Source organism: Dendroctonus ponderosae, unplaced genomic scaffold (assembly GCF_020466585.1).
Source record: "Dendroctonus ponderosae isolate FM_Combo_2020 unplaced genomic scaffold, Dpon_F_20191213v2 Dpon_F_20191213_5, whole genome shotgun sequence".
Taxonomy (NCBI): Eukaryota; Metazoa; Arthropoda; class Insecta; order Coleoptera; family Curculionidae; genus Dendroctonus; species Dendroctonus ponderosae.
The window spans coordinates 708,074-720,974 of record NW_026018715.1 but is presented as its reverse complement, the minus strand read 5'-3'; the positions used below and the strand labels follow the sequence as shown (position 1 = coordinate 720,974).

At 34.8% G+C, this 12,901-nt stretch overlaps 1 protein-coding gene across 3 annotated transcripts in view; it reads left to right on the top strand.

The window, feature by feature from the left end:
* The first annotated feature begins 4,358 nt into the window (after positions 1-4,358).
* LOC109545060 overlaps positions 4,359-12,901 on the top strand; it is a 40,783-nt gene continuing 32,240 nt past the window's right edge. The window contains exons 1-6 of one of the 3 annotated variants that reach the window (XM_019915551.2): positions 4,364-4,570; positions 4,750-5,003; positions 8,003-8,385; positions 10,543-11,547; positions 11,604-11,904; positions 11,961-12,150. In XM_019915551.2, the coding sequence (XP_019771110.2) occupies positions 4,858-5,003; positions 8,003-8,385; positions 10,543-11,547; positions 11,604-11,904; positions 11,961-12,150 (2,025 nt within the window). In that variant the 5' untranslated portion in view covers positions 4,364-4,570; positions 4,750-4,857. Of the gene's footprint in view, positions 5,004-8,002; positions 8,386-10,542; positions 11,548-11,603; positions 11,905-11,960; positions 12,151-12,901 lie in introns of all 3 variants that reach the window. The other 2 variants (XM_048666681.1, XM_019915552.2) reach the window with 2 other exon arrangements.

Below are 12,901 nucleotides of genomic sequence, written 5' to 3'. Positions count from 1 at the left end.
GGTTGAGAATCGGCCTGGTGTGATGAGTTGCGCTTTTTAGTTGTTGCCGCTCTCTAAGTTAATGAGTTATAACTCATCGGTTAATGATTTATAAGTCATTAATTAAAGCGGATTAAAGCTTTACGAGCTCCGAGACTGGAATTTTAAAAGGTTTCTAAAAAAAAGGTCATCATTTTTTACAAGTAACGTTTTACCATTTTACAACTAAAAAGGATAGAAAACGTTTATAACATTTTCCCAGCAACGCAACTGAGTTACTGCGCCGGTGCGTTAGGATGGTGCAGCACTGCGCCAACTCCTAAAAATTCACTGAGTTACCTTTTCTGTAGAAACGATTGTTTGAAAATACTGTCGTTTTGACTTTTGTCTAAAACGAGAAAAACCGGAAATTTTGAAGTACTTGCAATACGTTTTTGCTTTCTCTAGTTATGGATATCATATTTAGCCAACTTCACAAATTCATGATATTCTATTTCGCAGCTAAGCATTAGGAAATATCTAATTATGCCTACGAAGTACATAATGTTCTTTAGTTTCACAGACAGCATGTAAACTCATCAGCATTAATTCAGTATAAATTCTCATAAGCCTGTAATAACGAACAGTTGTATCTTGAAGCTGAAATCCATGTCAATTGAAATAAAAATTGTTTTAAAAACTCCCTTTCCAAGGAAGTGATTTTAACTGTCTGGTCGTTTTTAGGGAAAACTTATTTTTTTTCGAGAAAACGGGTATTTTGTTTCGATTTTGTCCCAAATTCAGAGGTAAAACGGGTATTAGAAAAAGATGCCAAAAGAACATAAAGAAGACCAAACTATGAAGATGACGAGTTTTCTTGTAAAACTGTTGTCTTCATTTTTTTTTGCATGAGAAACTCAGTTTGCCAGTATTTTACAGTAAAACGTTAGGAAAAACGAATTTTTCTGTTTACAGAGAGTTTTGTTATAAAATATTGGCTTAAAAGTGAAGAAACCGGAATAAAAAAATACCGAATGATTCACAGCGACGAAGGTGACGAGTTTTTCAAATAATTGATTATAAAGTTTCGCTTGTTCTGTTCCGAGAAATATTTTTGGAAAAAAAAACGATAAAAAATATTAGGGTTTTGTCCAAAATTCGAAGCTGCAAGAGGTTTTCAAAAAATGTTTGCAAAGCGGTTAAGGCGAGTGGGCTTGTGTAACACTGTATTGACTTGCACTTTTGAGTTGATGCCGCTCTATGAGTTGGTGAACTCACCCCCTTCCCTGCGCCCCACCTCAAACTGCGCTTGTGGAGGTTATCATCCACTTTTAACATCCACATCACATTTAACCTCACTCAAGGTGGCAATCTTCGAATTGTAAGTTTGTGAATTACAAAATAATGTTTGTTCCGTACGAAATAATCGCAAATGATAACTTATATCAACGATTTCCGATACCTGTTCAATCATCCAAATAATCGGATCTTTACATACGGTCTAGGCTTTACAAGAAGAAAATGTGTTGCTTCTTCATTTATTCCATTCATTAAAGCAACGCAACTGGCGTGTCATCGTCTTTCTTCAGTAAAACCAAGGAAAAAAAATTGAACGCGCAGCACCGCTTAAAAGCGAAGCCCATGATGCATAATTAATAACTGATACTAATACGATATCGACAGCACATTTATCTAAACCTAAAGTTTTGAAGAAACTTTTAAAATCTTCAGAGCGATGGGGGTGGGATAAACTTTTGAACGTTTGAAAACTCAGCAATTTCAACAAATAAAGTTGTCAACTAATGTGAATTCACTCGAAATTACGTTAAACGTAAAAGGAAGTGACAACTAAAGTTACTCAAACACTCGAAATGGCAGCAATTATTAATTTTGTCAATCAGTGAGAAAAACTAGTGCAGAGCCAAGTTTTTAATAAAAACCCGATTACGCTATGCAATAATTGATTTGTTTACTCGAAGACGGGACGAAAAGAGACCTTTTCTCTTCCAAATTGAACAGGAATTTGAATCATCATCTTTATTATTTAAAAAACCAGTGGAGTAACATTTTTTATTTAAACTTATATACAGACGTGCCTGTGCACACGCCACTGGAAAAGCTAGAAACAAAATTTTTGTCACAGCATGTTGTTAAGTGCATAAGCTTGTAAAATGTCATTAAATTATTCCAAGCGGTTTCCGCAGGTTTTCCGGTCCCCAATTTCAGGCTAAACCCAGCTGACGAGAGCTAATAGGATCGAAGATCCTGGTCTCGAAGGAATATTTGCACCATCTTACTTAATAAATAAAACAGTTTTAATTAAAACTTTAACACCTTGTACATCGGAAACTAAGCGTTTTACGAACATGGTCTATTAACGAAATACATCCAAAATTACTTGCACAATCACCCCCTGCAAGGAACGCATCTACTTACCAAACACTGTATAACGTTTACAATGTATTGGTTGATTAATATTAATATCGTTTATTATTATGATTATATTAATAAATTGAATCCACCATTTTAAGGCGTCTACCTAGATTCTCATATACAATATTCTTTAAATAACCCCATAATATAATGTTATGGTATAGCTACCATTAATACCCATACCATATTGTTCTCTCAAATCAGCACTAACTCAGTTCTTGATATAATATTCCAAATTCAATATAAAATTGAAATGCACTTTTATTGTTGATCCAACTAAAAATTCCACTAGCGTTAGGCTTCCAATCTAATAAATTTATTTAGAGACAATGTTATGCTATAAGTTTCAGCGCACTTGCGATAAATACCAAATGGCAATATTTTTCTCAGTCATTCAAGATTTTTTAACAGTTACTTGGTAATTATAGGTATATAATAATTAGATAAGGTAATACTTATGTTTTATAATTACTGCAATAGCAATGCTAAAAATTAATGCAATATTTCTAAGTGGAATATAAATTATACACAAATTAATTAATTTGGTTCAAATTTCACGAAGGAATTGGACAATGAAGGACAAATTTCTATGATCATTGCAGAGCATACTTGTCTCTGATCATAGTACTGAGTACACTGATTAATCCCCATATGACACACTTTACCACCGATAGACTTTAATCGCAAGCAACTCTTTTAACTCTAACAAGTTGGGGAATTACCTTGAAAGACGAAGTAATATTAGTCGATATTAATCTTATCGTGCTCTATTTTGTGATATGTAAAATGAAGTATTTCGAAATCAAAAGACGTATTTTTCAATAAATTGAATATTCTTGCTTCATTTTAATTTAGTGGCTTTAGGGCACAAAAATAATAATTACTATAAATTGTGAAATTTGGCCATTTAAAACCAGACGACTTGCTTTGCTGCGATTATAATTAAAAAGGCCACCGTTATGGAGTAGCGAAAATTTTATTCTCGATTTGCTCCTAAATGACGGGGTTTTTCGACTCGTGTAAAGAGCATATTTTTTGTCTAGCATTTTCAAGTGTTTGAAAGGCGTATTTCTTTTAGCGATATTTGGCGTGACAAAAAAGATATGCAGAAAATAAAATTTGGATTACATGCAAAGTGCCATCTAGTAGCAAAGTGAAGAAACAATTTTTTATAAGAAGGTTTGAGATCACTAAGCTAAAACTCTGTAACGATTTTCAATTTGATCCGCGAAGAAATATTCAAAATAGGTAAAAAAAAAGAAAAAAAAAGTTTGATGAGCTGTAACTCGGTAAATATTCAGATTTCGAAACTTTCTTACATGACTACCATTATTTTAGCGTGTTGAGTCACCTTCAAAAATTTCCAAACGCATTTTCCGAACACCCTGTATAACTTGATTTCTAGGGCCCGCTGGCACCAAGCAGCTCTAAAAGCCGAGCTTTACTAAGCTGGTCTTAAATCCACTATCCTTGCATCAATAAACTTTCTGCCCCGCTTTAGTGAGCCGGAGTCTACTATTGGAGCTTGTTCTTCTTTATAGCATGACAATGCGAGTGAGACAAAAAAATTTAAAAAATCTTAAAATATAAATTTAGAAGTTTTTTGTTAAACTGTATACTTTTTTCTATGTAAATAGGGTATTTTATATTTTACTTGTATTCATTTTGGTTTTAATTTTTTGCTCCTACTTCCACTTCAGAATTATAATGATGATTTTTTCTAACTGATAAGTTTAAGATTCAATTCAAAGTTCAATTTTGTTATACCATCAAACTGTAATTAAAAAGTTAAAAAGAAAACCAAAATTGATAAATCTTGCTGCGAACCCCCATATAAGTGAATGACTGAAAGAGATCCTCAGGACAGCGGGTTGCCTACATTTTGATTTTGCGCCTTTGGCGTGCAACGCGTCCGTTCCAGGCACTTTAGCATAGAGTGCATTGCTGCCTTCATGTCGATAGTAAGACAGAACAACTGTCAATTTGCAATTTAGAATAGCGCCCCTGCCGACATTTTCATGTAAACATATACGGGGCAAGCGGTGTGTAGTTACTTCTTTTAAGCTTATAATTGTATGGAAAATCGGATGTTTTTACCTAAAAAGTCCTTTTAATGGATGCGCGTTGAGTAGGCAATAGCGAGAAAGAAAGGCTCTGCTAATCTGCTAGAGCATCTAAGGTAATCATCGTTCCATTCGGAATTAAGGCCTCTGGTTGTAGTGTTTTTGTTTCGCCACTCAATCGGCAACTCCACTATCCTTCCAGCTCTGAAGAGTGGAATAAACTCGGGAATGTGTAATATTATCGACAAGCGATTTTATTGGGGCTTCTAACACATTTTTGTTTTCGATACTCTAGTTAATGGCGGCTCAAGCACTCGTGTACTGTATGTAAACAAATAATTCATCAAACCCTCAATTAAAATGATCCGGTGAAACAGTGGACTATCTCGAACTAAATAGTGTAATGGAACCGGCATTACAACGATTGGGAGATGTTACCATCCAAAGGCTCCAGAAACCCAAGGAACTTAAAGAAGAGCCACCAAGTAAACCAGAATCGGTAGAACAGCCAAAAGCTAAGGAAGAACATGAAACATCGGAAGAATTATGGTAAGTTGAATTAGATTCATTAATATCTATTGAATGTAGCAATAATATATTGGACGTCTATAATTCATTCATCTATTGTAGTTTGTTTCGGTAATTTTCAAGGACATCAGGCTTTATCAGGCCCCTTAATAAATGTGCTCAGTTTATTAACAATTTTTTTTAGTGGTGTCTTTAGCGGAAATGCTGTTTTTGACCACTTTTCACTCATTATAATTCACTACTTTTCTATAAGAAAATGAAGGTCGCTTTGATGCAGTTTTGCCAGACCACGAACTTTGAAAGCGGTAGAATGGATAGGAAATAAATGGTAGATAATTTAATGTCCCTAAATTTCTGTTTTTCGACGGTACTTTAGAAAAAATCGCCTTTTGAACAAAATATGTTATGTATGTAAATAACTTAATTTACATAAAATTAAAATAAAATAACCTAGTAGTTTTACTACTTTGTCGAAAGTTCTCAAATGAGAAAGTAGATGGCAGTATAGCTACCGAAACAGGCGTCAGGTGATAAATCTTTTCCAAAAGTTTCTGGTTTTTTTGTTTTAGGTGCCAACCTTAAAGAATAGCGATAATACGAAATGAGAAATAATCATTCCTTTGTACCCGGAGTGTTGTCCTCATAAGTTGACACCCCCGCTAGAAAATTGTGAAACTAACCAACACAAAAGTTGTCAAAATTTACTCAAATTTTTTAAATCTGAATTTAAAATAGAAAAATGAAACACGGAAATGTCAAAATTAGACATTAAATATATTTTTTAAATAAAACACCCTATATATTTTAAGACAGGTCAATTGGATTTTAATTAATTGAATGTTTGAACAATTTTAAATAGCAACAAATTATAGTCTGAAATGCATCAAAAAACTATAGAATGAGAACATACGGAATTTATCGTTACTATAAATTTAAAAACAAATAAATAAATAAAAGCAAAATCATTAAACTCACTGATTTTGTATATGACCTCCGTTTAACGCTAGACATGCTCTATACCTAATCTACTGCTCAGTGTGACTCAAGTGTGAAGTTTGTGCTCAAGTGACCGACATGGTCAAAGTATTAAGGTTTTGCGAAGACAACTTGCGTGAAATCGTATGCGTTGACGCGGCACGTATTTGTAGTTAATGTCTAACACATGTCAAATGGCAAGAAAACAGACATATTTTTTTTGCGCAAAAACTATGATTGCTCCATGATTTTACAAAGAGCACGAAATTGTGAATAAATTATTAGTGCACCAACCAAAAAGAAAATGAGTTGATTCCATCCATCTAATAAAAAGTTCTGGTAGTTATTGTACCATGGCACTCAAGAATTCACCACTGGCCCTAAACGGCTGAACTTGTTTGTTTCATCAAAATATAAATCTTAGAATTTTTTGAAGAACTGACCATCAGTAACAGGGACGCCAGACATTTTTTGTTAATAAAAGTTAGGTCACATCGTCGCTTTGATGTGTCTACTGTCTGCCAAATACTTAACCGTTTTCACTGTAGAATTTTCGTGCATTTGCCAATTTTACATTTTAAAGCCCGTTCACACAATAACATTAATGTCGTGACGTAAATTTGCGAGTTCAAAAGTCCAGACGCCGCCCTGGTGTCTAAATTTATAACTGCAAATTAAGTTACATTACAGTTACAACTGATTGTGATTTGTTTTGTTCTAATCAACTTTTGCAAGCTTTCAAAGAAATAGAAACAGATTGATAAATGTGTAAGTATTGTTTTATGTTGTAAATGTAATTAACTCCAATAAATAAACAAGTCTGACTAGTCTCAGCTGTCACTAGACAACGAATAATTTGACGTTTTGCAGCGTATCCGTAGTTGAACTCGCGAACAGTTTGATGTACGGCACCGTGACCCTGGCTACTGTCACGGAATTACGTCATTATTGTCACCGTGTGAACGGGCTGTTATACCCAATCAGACTGGCGGCTAAACGTAGGAATACGATCCATTTAATGCGCATGCGCAGACTCAGCTATCAGCTGTTGATTTTTAAGTTTGGTGAATAGTTGATTGAGGTTAGAATTTTCCTTAATTCGTTAGTAAAGGATACAACACGTTCGAAATTCTTTTATATGCTAGTTCAGAAAAATAAATATGGGTTGTTTATCCCGCAATTAATTTTTTTGCATACCAAAGCAATTATATACGCAATCGCCGTCAGGCTCACAGTTTGGACGATAAAGTGGTTATTGAATATGCATACGAGATATCATTGTTTAGATGCACTTAAAAAAATAATATTTTAGACATAATTTAACACAGAAACGTGTACTACAGTCAATGATTGCACTAAAGATGCTGTAAAATCTACTCTTTTTGAATAAACGTAACCCATACACAAGCCATCAGTATAATAACATTCATCAATAATATGAAATAGGCACTTTGAGAGTTGATGTTGCGTTTGCATGCCATATGCTGTGAAGGCAGAATTGCAGAAGAGACGCATCAATTTTGGAAGGTCAATAGGCCTATACATAAAAATAGATTTCAAATACTGTAGAATTTTAAATACGAAATCTTTTAAACACCAACAGTATAGATTAAGAGTGAGATAGATAGCCCACTCCACTCTGAATCACCCAGCTGATCAGCATTAAATGGATCGTATTCCTACGCTTAGCCGCCAGTCACAATCAGCCCTGTGCTGTATCACTTACGTTAACTTTGACGTGTATGTTATCCGTCAAACCCTTTATGTGACTCGAACTGGTGTGTTGTATCAGTCAAACCGTTATATTATAACAGGCGCACGCTATTGACGAATTTAAAAGATGTCATTTAAAAAAACTGATTTCTTTTACATTTTTTTATGTCAATATTTCTAAGCTGCACGCACCCATAATCTACAAAATAGGTACCCTACTGTCATCTGGGGAGCTGGCTTGGGGTTTCAGCTAACTACCTATAATAAGTTAAATATTTTGAAACATTTTATATTGCGGAAGCCACTCACGAATCCGATTCCCATCTTTGCAGTCCATCAGATGAAGAAAGTGATGAAGAATTCGAGGGCAACGAGGAACTTGACTTTGAATCACCAGTCTCAAAACCGCAGCCTGCGCTATCATCATCTACAGCCCTGAAAAGATCTATTATATCAAGCGGGTTGAACCTTGGTCCTGAAATTTCTTTTAAAAAGTTTAAGTCCGATACCAAACAGCCTGAAAAGGATATTACTCCAACAGTTGGAACGAAAAGCTTTGAAAATGAGAGTGAACCCAATTTGAGTGAAGATGAAATGTCTTACTATGATTCGGATATGGGATCAGAGAGCGAATTGCAGGACCTGGGTGCCGATTTGGGTTTAAATTTGGGATTAGATGATGTATTGAAGAACATGGAGACCAAACCACAACATGGTATGTATTTACCCTTTATATCATTCTAACTAGACTAATGTATTTTGATAACTATTTTTCTGCAGTTCTATTCGTATAATTTTATGACAAATTCTTTTGATAAAAGTACAACTGATTTGCCAAATTTGTATTAAATTGCATATTTATGACTCAGATTTGCGATCTTTTGTGTTACCTTAATAGCTATTCGTATTAGAGTTGTGGTAAACGGTTATTTTTCTGTAACGGGTTAGAACGTTACTTTGGTAATAGGTTGTTACTTTTTAAATTTTTTACTAAAAATGCAGAATAAAAATGATGATGATAGTAGAAATAGTGATGATATACAGGGTGGTCACTCTTACAATGTACACGATTGGGATCTCCTAATCGCAACGCGATACAAAGTTGATCAAATGACGAAAATGTTGAGCATTTTAATGCTTATTTTAAAGCCATGTTGAAATTAAACCTAGATGTCATGGTTTTCGAAATATCCTGAAAAAAATGCAAACATTATATTTAAAAAATATTTACAGCGAAAAAAACTATTAATCCGAGTTTGATGAAACTTGGGCTACTTACATTTTTAATAAATGCCCTTTTCATGATAGTGTCAGATTTTTTTTATTGGTGTTTAGTATTGCATAGTAACAGTCCACTTTGATTTTTCTTATGAACGCCATATTGACTTTTTATCGTACTAAATAGAGAAAAAAAGGAAGGGGGTAAAAGGGGCATTTATTAAAAATGTAAGTAGCCCAAGTTTCATAAAAATCGGATTAATAGTTTTATTGCTGTGAATATTTTTTAAATAATCATTAAAATGCTCAACTTTTTCGTCATTTGATCTCGTTGCGTTTAGGAGAGGTGTACATTGTAAGAGTGACCACCCCGTATAATGATTTCCTTCATTAAAAACATAATTCTTAACATTGGTAAACTTAAAATAAAATAGTCTAAAATCAAACAAAACATGGGTCAGAAGTAACTACTTAAAGAACAAAAAAACTTGCAACACTAACAACTAGAGTGATTAAATAAAATATACGGTTTATATGCGAAAATGTTTAAAAATATCATTTTCATTTAAAAATGAATTAACATTTAAGAATATTTTGATTGATTCCAAATTGGATACTTTTAAATGGAAACTCCCATTTCTATACCATATAGACAAAAACTGATGTCAGTGTCTGAGCCGCGATTTTTATGACAAAATTAATGTCAATATCTCTAACAGGTTCCGAAATACAGCCTTTTCCAGAAACCTACATTTTTGGAAAAGCTCTCTAACACTATTCCTGGGATTTTTTAAAACTTTGTTCGGAAACATTGCCAAAGCAGTTTTTCACGTAGTATCCGATAATGTAAATTTAATTTGCGGCAAGCAAATATTTTTCTAGTTATTAAAAGGAAATAGATATAGAGAATAAGATATTGTTAAACGGGACACTGTATATTTTTTCATATTTAACTTCCGCTTGGAATTATCTTTCCAAAAATATTGCACAATCTAGGTTTTGCTCAACTATTCATTTAAACCACACACCGAATAGATATTGACCGATAAATCCACATTCATAATTGACTGATGGCCATGACGGTCACTAATAAACCGCAACGAAATGTATAATATTTTGTAAATTTTCAATCTTTGAGCGTAGAGACGATGCAATATTTAATTACGCGTGACGTCACAAGCAGAGGCCCCGTCTGAGTATTACTATAAATCTTCGACTATTCTAGAGGTGTACCTACATTATAGAACGGTTTTTCCAAATTTGCCATCATGTTTCTTCTCGAAAGTTAGCTGTTAGTTGATCGTTGGTAGTTGAAATATCTGTCTTCTATGTCCAATACCAAGCTTTCAAATTTTGACTGCAATTATTCTATCAAATACCAGAATTTTACTACTTTGTCGACACTTGATTCGGCTGCTTAAAAGGTGAAAAATTTAAGTGTGGACACAGAAGTAAAACGCAGTTATTTCATTGAATAATTGCAGTAGTAGACAGGAAACCAAAAGTTGTGTTGTGTCCTATTCTGTCCATCGCCGTCAGGGAATTTTAATTACAAGTTTCAAAATGGGTCTGAAAGCTTTCTTAGTCGAAAATAAAATCACCGTTTATTTTTTCGAGTCATCATTTCCAATAATATACTGTATATTTTTTTTAGGCCGTCCGACCAGTACTACAGTTTTTCCTTCTAAAGCCGAAGCAGAGCCTGTATCTGCCGTGGAAAATAATTCTTTGTCGGGAAGCAATGTCGCAATAAAATTTCCACTGGAGCAACCCATGACAGTCAAAGAAGAAGATGATCAAAGTAGTAACGGAGAAAACACCTCTTTTTTCGAAAACTTGGTGGAACAAGCAGTAGTCCCCACCCCAACTTCATCCGATCCGAACGTTAAAAATGAGATTATCGACGAAGACTATGAAATCGATATCAAAGAGAAACTGAAAGAAATGGGAGAGATAACGTTTGCGTCAGTCAAGAAAGGAGATAAACCAAAGGCTAGTGACTCCCCTACGGAGAATGAAGTGGTCATAACAAAGAAAACGGGAGATGAGGTGACGGTTGTAAGTAAAGGGAATTTACGTCGAAACATTAGAGAGGTTATGGATGAAACAAAATTGGACGAAACCACTTTAGCGGCCCAAAGGCAAGAAGCGGAAAGATTAAAAAGAGTACAAGAGCAGCAACGGATACTTAGGGAATATCAACGACAAGCACAGCAAGAGAAAATGCAGCAGAAAGTGATCTCGTTGTTACAGGGGAACAATTTTTCAAAGCCCGGGCCATCCAATCAAACCAGAATAGGTAATACTGTTCTGGTAAAACTTCCTAATGGTCAAACAAAGTCTATGACTAAAGTGCCACGATTTGATCTCCTCAAAATGCCGAAACCTGAAGCTCCTTACTCTAGGTATCCTTCACAGCACACTGGGCAGATTACTCCATTGGGGCCTATGGGAGTTCCTCGAGGTTATCCAAGATTACCTTTTAATAGCAGGCGGGGTAGCGGAGTTAATTTACCTACTTCTTTAAGTTTCTCTCCGGTTACTAAGAGAGGACCGCCTTTACTGCCTCCAAGGGCCCATCAAAGCGATAGTGATAGTGAAAGTGAAGATAGGAAAAACATTGCTTTTCCACATCTAAAGTCGCCTAAACTTAGACGAGGTAAGATATTATTTGAAAACTCATAATACTTTATTAAAAATATGTTTTTATATCAGGAAAAACCTCCGATAATCAAACAATAGAAGTGTCTTCTGACGATGACTGCATAGTAGTATCTGAGTCTGAAGGCGACCAGGGTCCAGACGATGATGATCATGATGACCCGAGCAATTCAGGGATGCACACAAATGATGAATTTAACCAACCTGACGAAAAGGGGCGTGTCCTAATTAATGTGGGTCATTCTGAAGATGATCCGGACGTATTTATAGCTCCGCAAATTGCAAGAATAATAAAGCCTCATCAGATCGGAGGTGTTCGATTTCTTTACGACAATATCGTCGAAACTATTAATGGGTAATATCAGCTTCACTTAGATTTCCATGTTATAGTCAACCCTTTTTGTGTTTTAGATTCGATTCTTCTGCAGGATTTGGCTGTATTTTGGCACATTCGATGGGTTTAGGGAAAACGTTGCAAATAGTGACGTTTTCGGATGTGTTCTTGCGATATACTGCTGCTAAAACAATTTTATGCATTATGCCTATCAATACCTTGCAGAATTGGATGGCGGAATACAATATGTGGACACCAACGTCTCAGGTAAAATCTTTAAAATTTCAAATATGTGCATACCTATAAGGTTTGATGTGTATCGTTGAACCGATCGAATTGGTCTACACCGTAAACTATCTGTTTATTTACTAATTGCATTTTTGAGAGCGGAAAATGCGTACATCATTTCAATTTTGTATCTGCTATGGCATAAAAATATAAAAATTTTATCCGCCATCCTTTCTAAGATACTAAAGCGAAACTGCGCAAGTCAGAATATTCAAATGGAGGCGACTGCTAGATCTGGCGTGATATACAATTTACTTATACAGGGTGAGTGTTGTTCGATGACTAGTACAGGGATCCTCAGAACTAGAGCAGCTACAAAGAAGGTCAAATGGACAAAGAATTGTAGTTTTGAATGCTCTACTCGAAACCAATTTTATTTTTCGAAAATTTGACAGCTGTCAAGAGATATTTGGGAAAAACTTATTTATGGTAAATTTTTAAATTACTCCTAGTTCCGTTGATATTAATTTGACAGGAAAACATTAAATGGAAAACTTGTAGGAAACTGAATTCCAAACAAAACGGCATAAGACATTTTTCCAAAATAGCTGTAATTTTTGACATAAGACACAAATTTGAATTTTTTTAAATGATCGAAACGCAAATGGCCGTCAAGGCGCGTCAAGTCGATGAGATGGAGAAGCAAACCAAACATCTGGAAACGGCCGCACCCGACAAGGACATCAACAAAATCAAGGTGAAAAAGAGCAAAGTGGAGGAGCGCTTTCAG